This window comes from Heteronotia binoei, chromosome 17 (genome assembly GCF_032191835.1).
Source record: "Heteronotia binoei isolate CCM8104 ecotype False Entrance Well chromosome 17, APGP_CSIRO_Hbin_v1, whole genome shotgun sequence".
NCBI classification, from domain to species: Eukaryota; Metazoa; Chordata; class Lepidosauria; order Squamata; family Gekkonidae; genus Heteronotia; species Heteronotia binoei.
In genome coordinates this window covers 27854505-27876730 of record NC_083239.1, presented here as the reverse complement: position 1 = coordinate 27876730, position 22226 = coordinate 27854505, and the positions used below count along the sequence as shown (strand labels likewise).

At 45.5% G+C, this 22226-nt stretch overlaps 1 protein-coding gene and 2 non-coding genes across 12 annotated transcripts in view; all 3 read left to right on the top strand.

Annotated features, from left to right (window-relative positions):
* PUM1 (pumilio RNA binding family member 1) overlaps positions 1–22226 on the top strand; it is a 106302-nt gene that overhangs the window by 49702 nt on the left and 34374 nt on the right. For 5 of the 10 annotated variants that reach the window (XM_060258555.1, XM_060258548.1, XM_060258546.1 and 2 more), the window contains exons 6-13: positions 1417–1583; positions 2028–2298; positions 4114–4207; positions 6633–6749; positions 12187–12338; positions 15442–15580; positions 18004–18147; positions 20114–20404. In XM_060258555.1, the coding sequence (XP_060114538.1) occupies positions 1417–1583; positions 2028–2298; positions 4114–4207; positions 6633–6749; positions 12187–12338; positions 15442–15580; positions 18004–18147; positions 20114–20404 (1375 nt within the window). The remainder of the gene's footprint in view (positions 1–1416; positions 1584–2027; positions 2299–4113; positions 4208–6632; positions 6750–12186; positions 12339–15441; positions 15581–18003; positions 18148–20113; positions 20405–22226) is intronic. The other 5 variants (XM_060258553.1, XM_060258552.1, XM_060258551.1 and 2 more) reach the window with 2 other exon arrangements.
* Positions 8811–8896, top strand: LOC132586567 (small nucleolar RNA SNORD103/SNORD85). Its single transcript, XR_009556374.1, has one exon. It is a non-coding gene; the product is annotated as a small nucleolar RNA SNORD103/SNORD85 (small nucleolar RNA).
* Positions 13239–13322, top strand: LOC132586566 (small nucleolar RNA SNORD103/SNORD85). Its single transcript, XR_009556373.1, has one exon. It is a non-coding gene; the product is annotated as a small nucleolar RNA SNORD103/SNORD85 (small nucleolar RNA).

Below are 22226 nucleotides of genomic sequence, written 5' to 3'. Positions count from 1 at the left end.
TGGTAAGATAAGCTTAGCTGAGAAGTTGAACATTGTTGTTCATTTGTTGTATTCATAGCTTTTTCAGCAGTGTAAACCTAACTAGTAGATTTATGTGTTGTAAATTACCCTTTTTTATTCAGTGTGACTCTCCCAGCTTGAGTCAGATTGATCCATAGAAGAGAGCTGGAAGGCGAGATTATTAAAATTGTGGTTTTAGTCTTCAGTAGTTCCATACTGCAATTATTCCTCTCTCTTCTCCCCCCCCCCCCATTTTGTAGTGTATACTCTGACTGCATCAGGATAATAGTTACCCTGTTACCCATATAGGGTGAAGTAGGCAGAATGGAGGATGACATGGGCACAAGGCTGTATATTCTTACGTTTTCTACCAATTTTTGTTGCTGTTTCTGTACTGTGTGAGGGTTAATGAAGGTGTTCCCCTCCAATCGACACTTAGCATTGACTCCCCCCCCCCCGCCCCGACCGGCTCAATTTTTTTATTTCCGTGATTTTCTTGGAGGCTGGGCTCCAAGCTGGAATAGTGAGGTACACTTTGTCTTCAAGCAGGGGTTAATCCATGAGTGGAACTGTAGCGGAACCGATCGTGCAAAGTTTCATCAAATTCCAAACAGACCTTGGGGGTGGGGAGGGCATGGCTTTATTTACAGTAATGTCAAATGCCAGTCTTTAATTTATTTTAAATTCACATGCTTTCCCCCCTCTTGTGTTTGGATTGTTGTGGTATGATAAACCACGAGAGCAATTGATACAAGAAAAGTGGTGTCAGATTATAAGAAATGTTTAAACTCTCAGAGATGTTGCGTGTGCTGTTGCTGCCAGGAAAAAAAAACTCTGATTGCCTTTTTCCTACAGCAGGAGTCATTTAACCCTAAACAGAGATGCTGCTTTGGTTGAGACTGGAATTCTTACTTCGCTGTATTCTGAATGTATATTTAATTGTTGGATCCTATGGATCCTCACTGTATCGGGGATGCTTTCCGTAGACAAGAGGAACCTTCCCTGATTCAAGACAGAGTAGGTTTGCAGGATCCAGTCAGAAAAAATGTATTCTCTTTGACCTATTTCATCTTTCAGCAATATTCCCGTCAAATGTGTTGGGAATTATAAAACGTGATTTTATAATGAGCAGTAGGTTTTTGCCCTGTCCTTGATAGCCAGGATAGTAATCAAGCTACTCACCATTGGTTCTGGTTGGTACTTGGACGAGAGACCACCAGGGAGATCCAGGGCCACTATGCAGAGGCAGGCAGTAGCAAACCACCTCAAACATCTCTTGCCTTGAAAACCCCACAAGGTTGCCGTAAGTCACTTGCAAGTCATTGGCAAAATAACGGTGGTTTTTTTAGCACGAAAAATCTGGCGATAGCTTTTTAAGGTCAGGCCTTAAGACTTCGCTGTTTTTTTTAAATGAAGGGGCCGAGGGATGCAGAGAACGACGACAACGATAAAGGCGATAAGAAAAACAAGGGCACGTTTGATGGCGATAAATTAGGTGATCTGAAGGAAGAGGTGGACGTGATGGATAAGGCCAACGGCTTGCCTGTACAAAATGGAATTGATGCTGACGCAAAAGATTTTAGGTACGTTGTGTTGCACGAGGGCTCGTTTTCCCATGCACCTGCAGACTAGCCCCTGAGCTGCCAGTCCTGGGTCAAGAATTTAATTGCTGTGGACAGTTCCAGCACTAGGTGAATGTTCCGATTCCCTCTGACGAAGCCTGTTCTGTGACACATGTAGGGGTTTTGTATAATAAATCAGTCATCTATCACCTGGCATTTTTTCCTCCTTTTTAAGTGTCAGAGGCAGCCACAAGTGCTTTTACAGAGCAGTGGCAGGAGCAATCTCCTGGCCTTGTCTGCCTGATAGATGGACACTGTCACATTTGCTATGCAGGGCCGAGGGTGGGGGGAGAGAGAGAATCGTTATCGACGGAGCAAAATGATTACAATTTAAAATTGCTTCCAAGGGACCAAGAGCACGCCTGCTGGGGTTTTGTGTCTCTTACTTTTTTTCCTTTCGTTCAGCCGGACTCCAGGGAATTGCCAGAATTCCGCCAGCGATGTGGATCTTTTAGGGCCAAACCAGAACGGATCCGAGGGCTTAGCCCAGTTAGCGAGTACTAATGGTGCCAAGCCAGTAGAGGATTTTTCCAACATGGAGTCTCAGAGCGTTCCGCTGGACCCCATGGAACATGTTGGCATGGAACCCCTTCAGTTTGATTACTCTGGGACTCAGGTACCTGTGGATTCAGCTGCAGCAACTGTGGGATTGTTTGACTACAATTCTCAACAACAGGTGGGTCTCACATTGTGTTGACCTGTCCCCCACTTTTCCTCACTGGACCTGATCCCTGCCTACTTCCACAATGCACTTTTGCCTTCCACAGGCCTACGGCAACTTTGTTTTCTTACCTGCCTGTAAACTGCTGAGTCTGGGTTCTTATAGGCTTCTGGGACGACAGATTAGAGGAGCACACTCGGGGTGAAGTCCAGAAGAAGGATGCAGGCTGAGGGGTTCATGCCTTCTCATCAGATGAATGTCCCTTTGTGTTTTACTGGCCAAAATAAAAGGAAGATCTACATAGTGAAAGCTGGCTTATTTTCTTAGTAAAATTGTCTTCTGTCCAGAGTGTCACTCAACAGGGGGTGTTCCCTGAAGAGGCTCTCCTTTCTTCCGCCATCCTTTCCTCCGCTGGACCCCCTTTGGAGTTGGAACAGGTGACTCTCCTTCCCTTTTTGTTTCCCTGGTATCTTTCAACACAGTGCAGCAAGTGGCACATGCTCAGTAGGGTCTCTTGAAGTCTTTGTCTGGCAAGAGTTTATGAAGCCCTTTTGGGTACGTGGCACTTGTTGCTGTGTTGAAAGACGCCTGGGGATCAAGAAGTGAAGGAGAGTTGGGTAAACAGGCCTTTGGATTGGAGGGGTTGAGGTGGGGGTGAGGCAGAGGCTGCCACCTACAAAAATCCATTGTTTGAGGTCATCTTGCCTGGTTGTAGAGCCAAACCTAGTTGTCTGTCATGGTTCGTTTATATTCCGTCCTTCCAAGGGGCTCTAAACATGGTTTTTTCTTCCACAACCTTATGTAGTAGTCAGTCTGAGTAATTAGCCCATCATCACCTGTTGAGTTTCACAGTCCATTTCTGATCTTGGATCATAATAAACTGACTGACTCACAGTAAGCAGGAATTTGAATTCTAGTCTCCTTGGGCCTAGCTCAACCCTGTTAACCACTGCACCACACTGGCACTCAATTTCTGTTACTATTGCTGACTTAAGGGCAGAAGTTCTCAGAGAAGCTTCAAAGGGAGATTCCAATGTGTGATTGCTAGACTCGAGTTCATTCACAATTTCAGACGAATGAATCCCCTCCTCCCAGGGCTTAAGAGGGGCATAGGATTCTTATCTCACTACAAATGATAATTTTCTGCCTCTAACCATTTCTCCCCTCTTTTAGTCAAGCTGTTTACATTCTGCATTGCACCACAGGCATTCTTTACAGCACCCCTCCTGCATTCTAACTGGGATAAAAAGATTCAGATCGCCGTTCCTACTTATATCTGATGAAGGGAGATTTGACTTTCAGAAGCTTATAGCCTGAACATCCTATAGGCCTCTAAGCAGCTACTGGATTCAGATATAGCATTTCTGTAACTGGGCTGTTACATGGACTGTTAGTTCAGTCCTGCCTGGCTACTCTTATGTGATCTGCCAAGTTGGCCCAAGAGGGTAAAATTAGCACAGCTTTTTAAAGAAATGTCAAAGTTTACAAGCTATAAGTGAATAAGCACTCCAGTAATCCCAAAGTGATCATGAGTATCTATATCCAGTTCTGAGAAACACGAAGAAGAAAAAAAAAAGAAAGCTCACCATGCAATTAATATACCACTCAAATATTAAACATTCCTAACAGCTTTCAGATGTGTCTCCACATTCCTATTTGAGTTATTTCTTTAGGTATGACTGTATTCCAATAACTTACAAATGGGCACCCCATCTTTTGACAAATATGAACCTTACTGTGGCTCCTTACCGGCAGCTGTTTTATCAGAATTATTAGCATGGCTTGAAGTGCTTTCAATCTCTCATGTAAGCTCTTCCTTTCACTTCACAGTTATTCCAAAGACCGAATGCGCTCGCTGTTCAGCAGCTGACTGCCGCGCAGCAGCAGCAATACGCATTGGCAGCTGCTCATCAGCCGCACATAGGTAAGCCTTTCGGTCCTGTGTTGGGTGCTCGAAACCTAGTGGATTTCCCTTTGCTTTTCCCCACCCATAGCTCCCATCTCATGTCAGGCAGTGACAGTGTACTTGCCCTCACTGAGAACGTCAGTTCTTTGTGTGTGTGTGTGTGACTTTTATGAGCCAGATGTGATCTGAGCAGTTCACAATTTTTGAAAACAAGTCTTAATTTAAATGTCAAAACAAGGCAAGGTGGAGGACACTTGTGATAGAATACCACCACCACCACCCAAGTGTTTTTTAAAGTATTAATAGAACGGCCTGATTTGGATCAAGGCTTGCCATCAGGTCAGGTGGGAGAAAAGAGGGTTTAATTCTCTTCAGTGTGGCTTCACCCGTCCAGATAGACTCCCTTTCCATGCTGTAGTTTTGGCTGGTATTGAAAGCAAACAGCAGAAAAGCGCATACACAAATTAGCCTCCCCCCGTCCCTGGGGCATCTCTTAGGCTTTTTGACTCTAAGAAAGGCGTAGGGTTGGATCCTTTAGATTTGTTCCTATAATTGTAGTGCCTTTCTCCAGTGTATGAACCTTTAGTATAAAAAAAATCTACCATGCACTGGAGGAAGGCACTGTCATTTAGTGGAACAAATACCAGGGTTAAATCCGTAGCTTTTCCCTTTATGCCCTTCTTGTGTAGGAGCAGCTGGTGGTTGATAAGCAGTGCTGATGTTCTTCTTCTGCTCTTCCCGATGAAGGCGGCTGAAACAGTTCTGTATTTCTGTAGCTCCATTTCCTCAGTAGCGTCAAAGTACTTAAAGAAGGGATGGTGATGTGTCTCCTTAATTGGTTATAGGGTATTTAATAAAAAGGAAGGGGGCAGAAAACCCTAGCCTATCAATTTGAATGTAAAACGGACAGCGGTGTTAGATAAATCTGTATTTGTGGCTTTCAACCAATTTGTTGAATGGAAAGACAGTTTCTTGCTTCCCTCCAAGACCTCTTTTTAAAATGGTAAGCGTGAGGACTTTTGTACAGTCCTGAGCTAGATGTTTTTAGGGGTAGGACTGTGACCCTGTGGTAGAGCATCTGCTTGGCACATGGAAAGTTCAATCCTCAGCATCTCCAGTTAGAAGAACCAGGTGGTAGGTAATACGAGAGACCCTGAGAGAGCAGCTGCTAGTCAGAATAGGCAATACTGTCCTTCGATGGACCAGTGGTCTAGTTCAGTATAAGACAGCTTCATGATTGCATGGAAGCTGTTTAACCTTCACCTCTCTGGGTCACTGCATTGTAAGGATGTCAAGGCATGCATTTTGCCACTTGAACGTTCCTTTCATTCATAAGCTTGGGATCCAAAGAAGGGAAGTGAATGCCTGAGAGAACTGTGCCTTGAGCGTTACATTCAGACTTCCCTGGAGCAGTTCATTGCAGAAGATACAAGCTTCCTTGCCCGCTGCAGCTTGTCTTTTTGGAGCAGGACATGCACCATTGAAGCAGTGCGCATTGTGGTCCTCCACTCCCCCCCCCCCCTTCCATTTGTTTCTCAGCCACAGTCTCTGCCTCCCTTCTCTCCCTAGTACTTAAGCCAGGGGCTATGAGTGATGTGGCCTTAGCAGTGTTTCTGAATTGCTCTAAGGAATGGCCCAGAACTGCAAAGGAAAATTGCTTTGTATTAGAAGCGATAGTTTTCATGGTTCTCCCTCCCCCCATGGTTGCCGTGACTGACTTTCAATTAACTTTGAAAGATTTTGACCTTTTATATGTTTATGGTGCCCTAGAATTAACATAGAAACATTATCACAGATGTAAGGGTGCATTCATTTGCTTCTGTATGAACAAATCTGGGTTCTCTTTAGGCTTCCATGAACTCCTGTCTCCCCCGCCTCCCTTTTCAGCCTGGCCAAATAACTAGATGGTTCTGAGTCTGGGACACACCGTAATTTGTGGTTAGCATCGAAACCGGCAAACGAAGAAGTTTGTGTTTTTTTAACTGCAACCCAGGCTTGGAAACAGGGATGTGATTCTGGCTTGCAGTGCAAACCACCCTCGCCTCTTCCAGGGAGGGTGGAATAGAAATTCAAATAATAAATAAAATAAATATCTATCCTTTTTGGCTAGAACAGCAAACCATTGCTTTCTGCAAAAAGAATAAATCCCTAGTTAGCCTGCTGTGCTTAAAAGGAAGGGGCAGGTGAGCGCTGAGGATCCTGCAGATTCACGCACACGCCAGCAAACCACGTTGGCAATTGCAGCACTGAACGCCTCGGAGTTCCAAGAGCTGTATGTGGGAGGATGCATCGCCTTCAGTTTTCTCAGTGTAGCCCTCGCTCAAGCCCTGCCCCTTTGAATCCTCTGGCCGTGGTCTGTCCTTGGTAGACAGCTTGGCTGCCGAGCAAAATGAAACGTTCCGCTAGGGGCTGCAGTTCTAGTCAAGTTTGTTTTTACTGACAGGTATGTTTTCAGCAGGTTTAGCTCCTGCCGCCTTTGTGCCCAACCCGTACATCATCAGTGCTGCTCCACCCGGAACGGATCCCTATGCAGCAGGGCTCGCAGCGGCGGCAACATTAGGTGAGACGCTTGGCCTGAGGTGGCGGGTTTGAAATAGCCTCGGGCAGTTGCGATGAGAAGGTAAACGCTACACTGAAAAGGGAAGTTGTAACGTTGTGTCAAATGCTGTTCACACGTAGCAGTCAAATCCAGGGGCAGGTTTGCCTGCTGCCGCCGCCACACTTCACTCTCTGCCACCTCCTCCACCACCTGCCACTGTCTTAAACTTCCTGATCCTGGCTTTACTGCACACCAGCATCGGAAACGGCAGTTTTCTGTTTTGAAAGGCTGGCTGGGTTAGCAATACCCACAGTTTGTCCGTTTGGTTGTGAGGGCAAGCCCTGGTTCCTGTGGGCCAGGAGATAACAGAAAGGAGCCCGTGGGCTTGAGATGATGTGTGAGCCTTTGGTGTATTCTGAACGGCCCAGCTGCGGTTTTGAAGCAACGTCTGAACTGAGGTATTGTCCAAAGTGACGCTGTGTACTGGACCAGAAATAAGACGTGCAGCTGTGGTGTCTGTCTCTCTCATGTTGTTTAAGCCTCACAGCTTAAGCAGCTAAAGTATGTGTGTGTGAGAGAGCGAGAGAGAAGTGCAATCAAGTTGCAGCTCAATTTTGGCGAACCCAGCAAGGGGCTTCCAAGGCAGGTGAGAAGCGGAGGTGGTTTGCCATTGCCTTCTTCTGCAGAGCCTTCCTTGGCAGACTCCCTTCCAAGTACTGACCCTGCTTAGCTTCTAAGATCTGATGAGATCAGGCTTATACCATGCTGCCTTCCCTCCTAGCTAAAATAAAGCTGCTTGATACTGTAAATGTACGGCATGCAGGACTTTGGCACTAGGCTGTCCCCCCTCCCTTTTTTCCAGGAGGAAGTATCTTCTTTCAAAATGAAATCTTAGATGAATTGCCAGAGTATTGACGGATATGCAGCTTTGATTCAAGAGAGGTTATAGATGTATATGTTTTCCCAGTTAAGGTTCTCTTGCAGAATCAGCTCGAGAGACTTCAGCACAATATATAGCCAAGGTATTTGACTAATAGGGAAATATGTTATAAATTAGGCATCAAAGGGCTTGTGCTATGTCAACTGTGGCAGTTCAACAGCAGCTAAGAAAGAGGTGCTGGAGCAGCAGAATTCTACGTTCCTTCCCCTCTCTGTAAATCCTCTTTCCAGGTTTTGTCCGTAGTTCTGTGCTTCCATGGACTCCAGGGTTAGCCACAGTTAAGGCTAACCATTCTTTCCATGGTGACTTCCAGTTCATATGAACTAGCGTCTGTGCCGATAGAATTCTAACCCACAAGCAGGTGAAGGGAGTTGGGCTGCAGAGAGAATGGGAAGGGGAAGAGGGTAGGCCCACTTCTGACAAGGCTGGGTGTTTGTTTTTTTAACTCACTGTCAAGGCAGCCCTCCTGTGTTACATCTGCTTCAATCCATGGTTTGTTTATTTCTTTTATAACCCACCTTTCTTCTCGATGGGAATCCAGAGCAGCTCACTTTGTTCTCTTCTTCTCTTTTTTAGAGCCAGTTTGGTGTAGTGGTTAAGCGCGCAGACTCTTTATCTGGGAGAACTGGAGTTGATCTCCACTCCTCCACTTGTGGCTGCTGGAATGGCCTTGGATCAGCCATAGCTCTCGCAGAGCTGTCCTTGAAAGGGCAGCTTCTGGGAGAGTTCTCTCAGCCCCACCCACCTCACAGGGTGTCTGTTGTGGGGGAGGAAGGTAAAGGAGATTGTGAGCCACTCTGAGATTTGGAGTGGAGGGCAGAATATAATTCCAATATCTCTTTTATGTTCGCCCCACTGCCCTGTGAGGTGGGTTAGGCTGAGTGTGTGTGACTGGCATTCGAACCTGAGTCTCCCAGATCCTGGGCTGACACTCTTAACCACTGCACTCTTACACCGCACTGGCTTATCCATCCTATGGTGCCATAATGAAGTTTGCTTCTTTGAAATTACATGGGATAGCCTGATTATTTTCACCCCAGAACCACTGAGAGCCAAGTGTTTTGTATGTGGGGGGTGGTGGGAGGACATGACCTTGGCTCACCCCACTCTGGCTGAACTTTAGCTGTCTTGAGTCAGCCATGTCCATCAGAGATGATGCACTTGCCCTCACTGAGACCCTTGTTCTGTAATGAGGACTTTTCTGAGTACCTATTTGCTCTGAGCCGGACACGAGTGGGGCTCCTTGCTGTTTTAAAAACATCATTTAAGAAATGGCATTAACATCCTGCTCGCAGTGGCATCTGTAGACGTTGATCGGCAGCATCCTTTCTCCTTCTTTCCTTCTCTCTGGTGGTTCTTGTGTGCAAATGCTGCTGCTGGAACTTTGAGGAAGAGGAAACAAGCTGCCCTAAGCCTGCTTGTGGCGAGGGCGGGGATATAAATAGAAAATAAATAAAAATAAACAAAGTTGTTCTGGTGACATGAGAGCAGCTTCTCCCTAGCCATTGCTTTTATGCCCAGCAAGGCATTGTGGGCGTAACTGCATGGTTCTGCAAGCCACTGTCCCTTGACTACAGCCTAGGTGATGATGTGACTCAGGCCCCCAGTTTGAGAGCTATCCTGAAAGAATAACTCGAAGCAGGACTTCCTTGGTGGTGGCACCCCATTGCTGGAATTCATTCATAAACTTTATTGCATTAGCAATAGGAGCCATAGCAAGTAAACTTAAAAGTAAAAGAGCATAATACAATAATCAAACCAGCAAAACAATTAAAAATTGGGCAATTCCAAAAATGTAGAATACAAGTATAAATATAATAATATATAATAATAGTAATAAATTTTATTTATATCCCGCCCTCCCCGCCTAGGCAGGCTCAGGGCGGCTAACAACAGTTCAATAAAATTATACAATATAGAATATACAATATAAGGTGATTTAAAACAACATTGAAATTATACATTAATTTAAAACAGCAATCTAAAACCAGTTCGAATGTCTGGGTCATTCCATAATTTAAACGGCGGTGATCTTCCTGATGTTATTCTGTACACTTATATTATGGCAGGGGTCACTAGATAAATCATTGGTGGATTAAACAGCCATCCTATCAACGTCTACAAAAGCCTGCTTGAAAAGGATGGTCTTACAGGCCCTGCGGAATTGGTCCAAATTCCGCAGGGCCCGTACCTCCTCCGGAAGTTGATTCCAAAGGCACGGGGCTATAACAGAGAAGGCCCGTGCCCGTGTACTCTGTAATTTTGCCTCCTTTGGCCCAGGGATAGTCAGCGTGTTCTTCCCTGCTGACCTCAGTGCTCTTTGGGGCTCATATGGGGAGAGACGGTCCCTCAGGTAGGCAGGTCCTCGGCCATATAGGGCTTTAAAGGTGATAACCAGCACTTTGTATTGGACCCAGTATGTAATAAACATCATTACATCAGTAAAATGTATATATCAATGATGAAATTGTAATGGATTCTGTAATGGAATCAATACAAACCTAAAAAAAAACAATTTAAAAATTATCCAGAAGCAGGTTAAATGTCGCATTAATCATTTTTTCTTTTTCTCCACTTTTCCTATAACAGCAGCGGCAAATTTAGCCACTTGGCTACTGAATGTTCCTCCCGCCATGCCTCTTCCTTTATGTTGACGCTACTGTTTATGACCCGCTTCTCAGACTTGCTTTATGCTATTGTGGCTTCCTTTTTTCCGTTGCTAAAATTCAGACAGTTTTATTGCTGGGATTATTAAGGGTTTTTTATTGCTTTGCTTTTGCTGATTGTTGTCGAATTGGATTGTTAATGGCTGTGCTTTTTATTGTTAGCTGGTTCAGCCAGGTCTCTGAAAGGTGGCCATACAAAAGCACTAATGTTGCTCGCACAGCCTTTTTTTTTTTTAAATGAGTCATTTGTGTTGCTCTCTTGAAAACAATAAGGTTAATAATAATAAGATTATTACTACATAAGAACATGAGAAACCATGTTGGATTAGGCCAGTGGCCTATCCAGTCCAACACTCTGTGTCACACAGTGGCCAAAAAAACCCCAGGTGCCATCAGGAGGTCCATTAGTGGGGCCAGGACACTAGAAGCCCTTCCAATTTGTCCCCCCAAGCACCAATATTATTATTAATAATTGTAAAATTATTTGGTGGCTGTTGCCAGCCCGAGCTTAAATCACTGCTCAGCTCTGAAATGCACTGAGTTATTTTTATTCATGGATTTATTAAAATGTAGGCACCCTAGTAGCCCAGCCTAGCCTGAACTTGTCAGAGCTTAGAAGCTAAGCAGGGTCAATACTGGATAGGAGGACCATGAAGACAGACTGGGGCTGCTATGCAGAGGAAGGTAGAATGACAAACTACTTCTGCTGTTCTCTTTCCTTGAAAAACCCTTGAGTTGGAACTTCATTGGGGTTGTCATGAGCTGGTTGTATGACTTGACATCTATCTGTACTTTTTTATTTATTGAAATATTTGTACTCTACCTTTCATGTTTCTTGTCCATGCACTTCTGTATGTTTTGAGTCATCTCCCCTGTCCCCAGACCAGAGAAATCTCCCCTGTCCCCAGAGCATCCCAATCTGGCATTCCAGATTGCATTACATTCTACTCTTCATTACGTTACATTACAATCCACTATTCTAATCTGTTATTCCAAATAAGAAATAAAATAAAAAGGATGTATGGCCCTTCTGGGGGATTGGGGAGAATACAGACGTAAGGGCTGGATGAGATTAGCATATGTAGCACCATACCTAATTATCCATCTCCTCTTTAGAAACGACTGAGCTTGTCACTTGATTCAAAACACATTTTTCCCTTCAGTAAAGAAAAATTAGCTCTGCATTCTACTCCACTGGTAAAATACACTCGACTCCATTAGCCATGAAAGCTCAGTTCAAATTTTTGCAGCTAATCTGACAAAAAGGGCAATCACCCTTTTGTTTATCCAGTCTCTGGCCATGATGGGCTTGATTAAAATCAAGGTGATTTTTAAATGTGGTTTGAAGTGCTCAGAGAAGAGGACTGATTGAAATTGTGTTTTCCATTTGTACTTAAGCAAGAGGTGATTGTCAGTTGCGACAAATAATGTGATTTGCACATTCAAGTGGATTTTTTACACTACCTACAGAACAGCAGAATTTATTTAGTAAATATTAAGTGCACAGCCCTGACCTAGATGGCCCATGCTAGCCCGATCTTGCCGGATCTCGCATGCTAAGTAGGGTCAGCTCTGCTTATTACTTGAACAGAAGACCACCAAGGAAGACCAGGGTCACAGCACAAGCAGGGAATGGCAAATCATTTATTGCCTTGAAAGCCCCATGCTGGATCACTGTGAGCTGGCTGCAACTTGATGGCAAAAAGAAAAGCCTCGATCCCCATCACCGCCCAGTTCTTCAGTCTGCTAACGGAAGCGTTGAGTCTCAGGTCTGATTCAGATGTGTGTTCTGGATAGAGAGCATTATGCAGCCAGCAGCTTTCTAATTGCAGTTGTCTGTTGGCGTTTCTAGGGCCTGCCGTCGTCCCTCATCAGTACTATGGAGTTGCTCCCTGGGGCGTCTATCCTGCCAGTCTTTTCCAGCAGCAAGCAGCTGCCGCCGCTGCCGCCACCAACTCATCCAATCAGCAGACCACTCAGCAGACCCAGCAAGGACAACAGCAGGTAAGGCAGAAAGCAGTTGGGAACAGTAACGGAACCCCAGCTTGTTGTGGCTCAATGGTAGAACATAGGATTGGCGTGTAGAAGGCCCCAGGTTCAGACCCTGGGATCTCCAGTTAAAAATATTTAAAGAAGCAGATCATGGAGGATGGCAGAGATGTGGAAAGCTGCTTCTAGTCAGATTAGACAAAACTGAGCTGGTGGATGTATGTTGGCTTGACAATATATGGCAGTTGTTTACCTTTAGGGATACAGCTGTCTAGAGGTGGTGGTCCCACTCTTGCATTTACTGGCTCCAGAGGGACATCCAGGATGGGTGGAAGGGACTCCAGTAGTGGATAACCCCGCCTAAACAGTGCTGAATCAGGGAACACAACCAGCTGTTTGGGGCCAGGAACAAGGGCCGAGCCATGCTCTTGCAGCAGGAGGGCTGGAAAGAGAGGGTCCATGGTGTAAGTGAACTGCCCTCCCAATTCTGAGGTACAGCCGGGGCTTGCCAGCATAAAAGGGGTGCTGGAGGGCACACCCATCCCAGATTCTGGCTACCCAGAAGGCAATGTCGAACAACAGCAATCTTTCAAAGATGGAGGATCCCTCTTATTGTCTACAGCAATGGCTACATAACTGGTTTTCTTAGTCCAGTACTGCGAAATTATCTATCAGAGTAAGTGCAGAGGGGCCCCTTATTGAGTACCTTCAGGGAGTACCTGCCAGACAATTTGTTTTCAAGGACATTTGGATAGAAGTTGCAGTTCTTCTTAATTTGTATTTGTTTTAAATTTTCTGGGGGGGTGGTGGTGTTTCCTTGCATCTGTGTGTGTTTTGTCTTGTTAATTGACTTGTGTTTTTGTGCAGTGAAACAGTTTGCTTCCTTTCTTAGGTTGCCTCTGTTGTCTTCCAAGGTCTAGCAGTGATGACACTCTTGCCCTCACTGAGAACGTAGTTCAGTAATGAGACTTGATTTGTGCTCAAGTGTGCTGAGCTGGACCTTGCTAGCTGTAGCCAGTTTCATGCTGCGCCTGGAGCTTGTGTATACTCTTCAGTTTGATATGTACAAAGTAGTAGAGTGGGTTCTTTTGGTAATATATGACTGCATATTCCCCATTCCATAGCTGTTGCAAGATCATTGTGTGTGATTGCCCCACCCTGGTCTATGCAGAAGAAGAAGACCATAGATTTATACCCTGCTCTTCTTTCTGAATCAGAGTCTCAGAGTGGCTTACAATCTCCTTTCTCTTCTTCCCCCACAACAGACACCCTGTGAGGTGGGTGGGGCTGAGAGGGCTCTTACAGCAGCTGTCCTTTCAAGGACAACCTCTGTGAGAGCTGTGGCTGACCCAAGGCCATCCCAGCAGCTGCAAGTGGAGGAGTGGGGAATCAAACCCGGTTCTCCCAGATAAGAGTCCGCACACTTAACCACTACAGCCTGTTCAGCAGAGAAGGTGGAAAGATAGAAACATGGAGCTGGAAAAGACCTCAAGGGTCATCTGGTCCAACCCCATGGACAACGCAGGGAATTCACAACTACCTCTCCTCCCCCAGTGAGCCCTCCTCTATGCCCAGAGGAAAGCAAAAAACCTCCAGGGTCCCTGGGCCAGTCTGTCAGTGGAGGAGAATTCCTTCCTGACCCCAAAGTGGCAATCAGCGTTACCCTGGGCATGTAAGAAAGGGCTACGAGAGTCAAGCACTGGCTCATCCCTTCCTGCCTTCCTTCCCATGATCTATCTAAATTCACAGAATCTGCATTGCTGCCAGAGTTCCTGCGTTGCTTTCAGGTAGTTACCTTTTCCTTATCTGAGGGGAAATGTGTACTTATATTAACGAAAGAGTGGATTTTTAAAATGTAGCTACTGAGACTAGATCTTGGCCATTGGGAAAAAAATCTGTTAAATAAATGCACAAATTCAGTAATTTACACAAATACTATGATTATAATACTATAATCAGACATGTACAAATGCTATAGTTCGTATTGTATTATTTTTTGTAGCTTCATTTACCCCATTTTCCCTCCCCACTGGGGACCCTAAGCTGTTTTCATTCTTTTCCTTTCCTCTGCTGTATCCTCCTCGGAGGTAAATTATGCTGGGAGTGTGTGACTGGCTCAAAGACACCCAGAAAACTTTCATAGCAGAGTGGAGATTCGTACTCCCAGACCCTAGTCCAGGGGTAGGGAACGTTGGCTGGGGCTGATGGGAGTTGTAGGCAGAAAACATCTGGAGAGTCAACGTTCCCTACCCCTGCCCTAGTCTAACACTCTAACCATTACTGAAAGAGGTCTATTGACTATAATAAATCTGCGTAGAAGTGCTTTCAATCTCTCATGTAAGCTCTTCCTTTCACTTCTGCGTTGGTTGCTACTGATGCTTTTAAGTACAAACTCCCCCCCCCCCGCATAAAACCACAGCCACCCAACATCGCTAAAGTTTACAGAACTGAAGTCCTATAAAAAGTGTTCATTTAAAAAGTACAGCAAGATTAATGTAATGTAATGTAATGTAAAATTTTATTTATATCCCGCCCTCCCCCGCCGAAGCAGGCTCAGGGCGGCTAACAACACTTCAAGTAAACAATACAGTAATAAAAACATTAAATTCACATTAAAATTCACATTAAAATCAGTCAATAATCAGTAATTAATTAAAACATTCCTAAATCAACACTGGCGGTACCCAACATTCACAGTAGGACTTGGTTGTTTCTGAGGTTTAAAGAAATTGTGGGCTTCTAGTCATTCGTAATTAGTTAACCAAGCATCCTCAGATTTTAGCAGCTTGTGGTATGCAGACATTGTTTTTGGTAACCTGGAAGACTCTTGTTTTCCTCTTCCTAAATGTGTCCCTGATGTCTCTGGATGGTTTTATGGGAAGGGAGCAATGGAGGGGGTAATGTCTCTTCCCCTCCTTCCTTGCCTCTAGCCTAGGGGGATTGTAAAAGAGGTGTATGTTTTTTGAGAACTTAGGCCTCTTGTGAAGAAGTTTCCTGCTGCTTTTCCTAAGAGTTAAAATTGTGGCTTGCAAGCGTGTTTTTGGACCTCCCCCCCAGCCATGTGATTAGCCCAAGCATAAGGTATACATGAAAGCGCTGTTTGTTTCATGTGTCCAAGGTTCTTCGTGGAGGCGCCAGCCAACGCCCATTGACACCAAATCAGAACCAGCAGGGCCAGCAAACCGATCCACTCGTGGCTGCAGCAGCGGTGAACTCTGCTCTTGCTTTTGGACAAGGACTGGCAGCAGGGATGCCAGGTAGGAGGTCTTGCTCTCTGGCGCTCACAATGAGGTCCTCTTACTGCATCCTGCTACAGGTGGTTGTCCATTTAACCTGGGCACAGTGACTCTAGGCTCTGCCAGTTCTTTCAGTGCTTGCAAAAGAGACCTGTTCACACAGGCTTGTAACTAAAGGGTTGGTTGTTTAAAAAACATGATTTTGACATGTTATTTTAAACTGTCTGTTTTTATGATCTACCGTGGTGGGCGGTGGGAGACTTGTTGGGAGGGCAGTCTCATCTCACCCTGATTGGTGAGCTCAGTGTCCTTCCAGGCCTCCCCACGCACCTTTGAGCCTCGCCACAGTGGTGGCAGCAGTGTGTGAAGCCACTTGAGTCTAGAGCAGCTTCCTGGTATCTGCCATTGCTGCACCCAGGCCTGGAATGGCTCCCAGCATCCCCTGCAACCAGTTCTTAAGAAGAACTTGCCCAGTGTGAGGGGTGTGTGTGTGTGTGCGTGCGTGCTAGTGTTAAGATTTTGGATTTTTCTTCAAACCCGACAGGTCCCCCATGTTTCCAGTGAAATCTTTACTGCGGCTGTGGCCCCAATCTGCAAATTTTGCTATCTGCCGACGGAGGCCACATGTTGCTATTAGATATATGCAGGGCTTTCATTCATTCATTCTGAGCAGGAATGCACAGGAACACAATTCCAGCTGGCTTAGCACCAGGGGGTGTGGCCTGATAGGCAAATGAGTTCCTGCTGAGCTTTTCCTACCAAAAATAGTCCTGGATATTTGGATGTCTTTATGAAGGGTTGGGGCTTTTTAAAGGCTGGATCTCAGTTGATGTCGTTTAATGTTTTCTTCATCATCATCATGTTTATTCATTTATTATTTTTACATTTGTTTACAGCATTCTCTCCTGTACAGTCTTGGAGTGGTTTACAGTTCTTGTTTTCTAAGCCACCTTGGGCAGGTTCCTGGACAGGCAGCATTACAAATGTTCTAAATGAATAAAATACATTTCAGCTGAAATTTAATTCATTAGATGAGAAGGGTATCTTTAGACCCAGTAGTGGCGAGGGAGTCAGTTGTACCCATTGCAATGTTTGATTGTCTCTCGATTTGCAGGTTTAATTTCTCTTTCAGCTCGCTACAGGAGATAGCAGTGCCAGCAAACCAGTCTGTGTTATGGATTGATTTGCATGTGCTAAATTGGGCGCCCGCTTGGGGGAGGCTGGCTTTTATGATTACTCGGAAGCAAACAGTGAAATAGCTTGTAGCATAGCCTCCTGCCATGAGCCAGGTTTTATTGGTACAGAAACGCTGCCTATTGGAAAATTGAATTGTTATCCAGATTCCAGAAATGGAGTTGTTAACCATGTAGGGGGGGGGGTCCCTCTTGGCGGGAGGGGGCGGAAATCAAGGCACAGATGCTTAGGAGATGTCCGGGTACATGTTCCTTCGCTTGGCTTCCCTGTCCATACATAAGTAAGTTTGCTTCCACCACTTCTAAGGACTGTGCCCTTAACAGTCACATGAGCAGGCTCTTCACCTCTTGTTTCATACAGGCACCTGTGGAAGCTTTTGCCAGGTGCCTGCCTTCTTCAGGCTCCAGAACAAATAGCTTCATTTTTACCCAGCCTTTAATTAAGGGGTTGAGGGTTGGTCATCATCTTGTTCTTCTTGTTCCTCCTGGTTCATGTTCATCTTCATAGTCTGCTTCTACCTGTTTTTATGAGATTCATTTTAAGTTCCTCAATATTTTATGCTCCACCTGGTTTTAATGCTGGGTTTTCTAGCTTATTAATTGTTAACTGCTTTTGTGGTGTGTTATGCTTTTTTATACTTTGTAACCTGCCTAAAGCAGGAGAGGTGGCCCTGACGTTTTCTAAGTGTGCATGGACTCATGTCTTGATTCTGGACTAGCTGCCCTCACTTTACACAACCAGAATTTTGCTCCATAGGCTTCCTTGGCTGCAGAGAGACAGTAGCGCAACCTTATACATCCCTTTGTGGTATCTGTCAATTCGACAGCAATGCTTTCTCATTTTAGCTAACTGACAATGAAAACTCACTACTCTTCAAGTTGGGAGGTACTTCCTTCTGAGAAACTGTATCATGCAACAAAATAAATGTTCTTTTGTTACTGTCTATCAGGCTAGAAGTAAACAGTTTCTCTTTTTAAAATCAGCAAGTATTACAGTGTCTTCCAGAACCTCATTAGCATAAAGTGCTTTTACTGCTGCAGCTGGGTTTCTGTTTCAGATTCTTGATTTGCCACAAAGTTTCAGGGGCTGATCACTTGGTTTTCTAGCCACTCTTTAGTATTGCGAACCTAGTAGTGTTTCTGTATCTCTGGAGGGGGGGGGGGGATGTGTTTATAGTGCAAGGTGCAGTAGGGGGAGGTGAGATTGTGTGTATTATGGTGCCTTTCTTTATGCTTTGCCTGTCTTCATAGGCTATCCAGTGCTAGCTCCTGCTGCTTACTATGACCAAACAGGTGCTCTCGTGGTGAATACAGGGGCTAGGAACGGCCTGGGAGCCCCGGTCCGACTGGTAGCCCCAGCTCCTGTTATCATCAGTTCCTCAGCAGCACAAGCAGGCAAGTCTTTTTTTATTCCGGGGTAGTCATATCTCAGTGCATGATGGGTAATATTTTGGGGTTCTGCCAGCAATGACTAGACAGGCAGAACTGCAGAATCTAAAAGGTTTGGATCCACTGGAAGGTTTCTGAGGGTGGAAGGTATTTCCATCTGTGGAGCAAGCCTTCCCTGCCTCCACTTCCCGTTGCAGCCCTAAAAGCACCCTAAAATGCTTTTCCTGTAGGACAGGGACATCCCCATTTGCAGTATATATGCAAATTCAGAGGATGCAGAGAAGATAACAGAGGGTTGCCTTCTATTTTCATTAATACTGGACCATAGAGTCATCTTATGAAATTGATAGACTGATGTCTTGATTCTGGACCAGCCGCCCTCACTTTACAGGTTCCAAACAGAGTTTTAAGTATCCGGAGCTGTCCAAGACGTACTTATCAAATGGAATATTGTGCTGTAATATGTGGTGTGTTAGGGTTAGGGTTGTAAAATGTGAACAGATTTGTAGATAATAGTGTTATCATTGGCTGTAAATTGGAACAGAACTCCAAAGTACAGAGGCAGCTTGCTGAGATCACAGAGTGTGTGCTTTCTTTTTTTGCAGGGGGAGGTGGGGAGGACGCAGGGAATTAAAAAAAAAATACAGTGCTGGGGCAGAGTTCAATTTCCAAACAAAACCAAGTGTGTTTTTAGCTCTTATTGTTGAGAAACTCTTCTTGAAAATGTGTGGGTTGTGCCTGTGGAAAAGAGGGAGCTCTGTAAGTTTCCATGTTCAGGCACCAGGTTTTAGTGCCTTGCAAGAGCTAATACATCTAAGCAAAAAACTAAAAATTAGGGCTGGTATACTTGAAATGCTAAATTCATACAGGTTGCAGGATTTGTGGTTTTCCTTGGTGCAGAATGTGAACAACAAAAATAGCCACAAAGTGAACACTACCTTGAATGTACTGTCCAGTAGTAGGGGCTGAGAACAAATCTCAGGGGATGACGGTTGTCTTTAGCCCAGGTTGTGAATTTCAGGAACCCAGTTTTGGAGACATGAATGGGCCAAATGGGCCTCTGCCTGATTTAGCAAGGCACTTCTTAATATCTGAAGGAGGCTTTGAGGAGAAAGAGCAAGGGCACACTGTTGCCCTGTTTCACTGTGTCTCATTTTGCAGGACTGACATCCATTAGTATGCCCAAGAAGATCCAACTGTGTAGTATCAGTAAAGTATCTAAAATTGTTACATTGGACCTGGTCTAAATGAAATTCAGCCCTATGCAAGTTGGGCGGTGAGGGTCACTTCCATCTTGCATGCTGTGTCTTTAGCATCTGCATACTGTGGTGGTTTGCCATTGCCTGCCTCTGTGTAGCAACCCTGAACTTCCTTTGTGGTCTCCCATCCAAGTACTAACTAGGGCTGATCAGACTAGCCTGGGCCATGCAGGTCAGGGCACTGCTCTGCTCTCCAAAGAACAAAACTCCCCTAGGAAAGTTGACTCCTCAGGACACTGCTTAGGTCACCAATCAGAAGCCTTCCTCTATTTAAAATCCCCACCACCTCTCCCCAAAAATATGCAATAGTGTGAGTTGCTTGCCCTCAGGGCAGTCATATCTCTCAAGCCCAGGCCCTTGCAGGGGTGCAGCAGGCACCCTCATGAATGAGGATTGTTTCTACTGCACTTCTCTGCCTCAGGGAGGTTGCAGCAGGGCAGCAGATTGACCCTTGTCCGTGGAGATTGATCCTAAAAATGGGAGCATTCAGCATATTTATTCTTTGCAGCACTCTTAAGAGTTCTCTAAGGACACGCTGTAAGGGTGTCTCATAGGAATTGTCTCTGGCTGGCTTTGTCAAGCAGCCTTGGTTAGTTGGAGGATATCAAGTACATAGAGCATACTATATACAGGGGCTGCAAACTGCACGTGTTGGGTTGTTCTTTAACTTGCCTTTGCAATTTTTTTTGTTTCTTTCCTTTTCTTTTTTGCAGCTGTTGCAGCTGCAGCTGCTTCAGCAAACGGTGCTGCCGGTGGTCTAGCGGGAACAACCAACGGCCCATTTCGCCCTCTCGGGACTCAGCAGCCCCAGCCCCAGCAGCAGCCCACCAGCAACTTGGCCTCCAGCTCCTTCTATGGCAACAACTCCCTCACTAGCAATTCCCAGAGCAGTTCGCTCTTCTCTCAGGGCTCTGCCCAGCCAGCCAACACTTCCCTCGGCTTCGGAAGCAGCAGTTCACTTGGTGCTACGCTGGGATCTGCGCTGGGAGGCTTTGGGACTGCAGGTAGGTGGGTGGGGCAGAACTGGAGTTTTGGGGAGGGAAACAGTGAGCGGGTTGGGTGAAAAGCGGGAGGGAGGATAAAGGTCACCTCGAGACTAGATTATTGTAATGCCCTCTACATGGGGCTGCCTCTGTGCCGAAGCCGGAAACTGCAGCTGGTGCAGAATGCGGCTGCTAGACTGCTATTGGGGCTCCCAAAGTGGGAGCACATACAGCCGGGGTTGCATGGACTGCACTGGCTGCCCGTTACATATCGGATTCGTTACAAAGTGCTGGTTATTACCTTTAAAGCCCTATGTGGCCGAGGACCTGCCTACCTGAGGGACCGTCTTTTCCCATATGAACCCCAGAGAGCACTGAGGTCAGCAGGGAAGAACCTGCTGACTATTCCCGGGCCGAAAGAGGTAAAACTACAGAGTACCCGTACTCGGGCTTTCTCTGTGGTGGCCCCACACCTATGGAACCAGCTTCCGGAAGAAATGCGGGCCCTGAGGGACTTTGAACAGTTCCGCAGGGCCTGCAAGACCATCCTTTTTAGGATGGCCTACACCGATTAAAGAGAGAGACTGCTAAGGAAAATTTACCATCTGTTTTAATAGCACCAGGATATCAATGTTATTAATTTTAGAATTTTAATTAAATTGTTAAATTAGTTCTTGTTTCGAATATCATTGTATTTAATGTATTGATTTGATGTTGTTAGCCGCCCTGAGCCTGCTTCGGCGGGGAGGGCGGGATACAAATAAGATGATGATGATGATGAAGGTGTGATCTGGATAACGGTTATTTATTTATTTCAGATTTATGTGCTTCCCACTCCGCGAGCGGACTCTGAGCTGCTAACAGTCATGATAAATACAATTTAAATTACAATTGTAAAAGCATAAAAATATATATAAGTAATTTTAAAAACTAAATATTAGGTGCTGTAGGAAAGATTTATAACATAGGCAGTTTATCAGTATCTCAGTTCTCCATTCCTTTGTTACTCCATTAGCGGTCTTACAGATAATATTGTTCAGCGACATAGCAGTGGCAGCCTCCTCCCACATTAGTTGTTGTAGGCCTGTCAGAAAAGTTCAGTTTTACAGGCCCTGCGGAATTGGGAAAGGTCCCGCAAGGCTCTCGTGGCCTCTGGGAGAGCATTCCATAACATCAGTGCTGCCACTGAGAAGGCCCTAGCCTGTGTAGAGCTTAGTCTGGCCTCCCTTGGTCCGGGGATGGATAAAATATTTTGACCTGAACGCAGTGCTCTCTGGGGTATGTATGGGGAAAGGCGGTTCCTTGGATAGACAGGTCCTCGACCATATAGGGCTTTAAAGGTCAATACCAACACTTTGTAACAGATTTGGTACACAATAGGAAGCCAGTGCAGCTCTCCTAGCACCAGTTGAATGTGCTTCCATTGGGGGAGCCACAGTATTCTGCACTAGCTGCAGTGTCAGAATCAAAGGCAGCCCCATGTAGAAGGCGCACAGTGGTCTGGCAGGTTGGTTCTGAATGCAGTTTACGGTTCTGTGTCTGCTATGATAAACAGAAAAGTAACTGTGGAGCACATAGAAGAACAGAGGTCCCCAACGTGATGCCCATGGGCGCCATAGAATCACAGGTTTGGAAGGGACCTCCAGGGTCATCTGGTCCAACCCCCCTGCACAATGCAGGAAATTCAGAAGTACCTCCACCGTACACACGCCCTCAATGACCCCTGCTCCACACCCAGAAGATGGTGATGGTGCCCACCAACTGTTTTCTGGTGCTTACCGAGTGTTTTTAGGAAGTGAGCAGGGCCAAATAGTGCTTTTGCTCAGAAAGACTTTTGATTTAA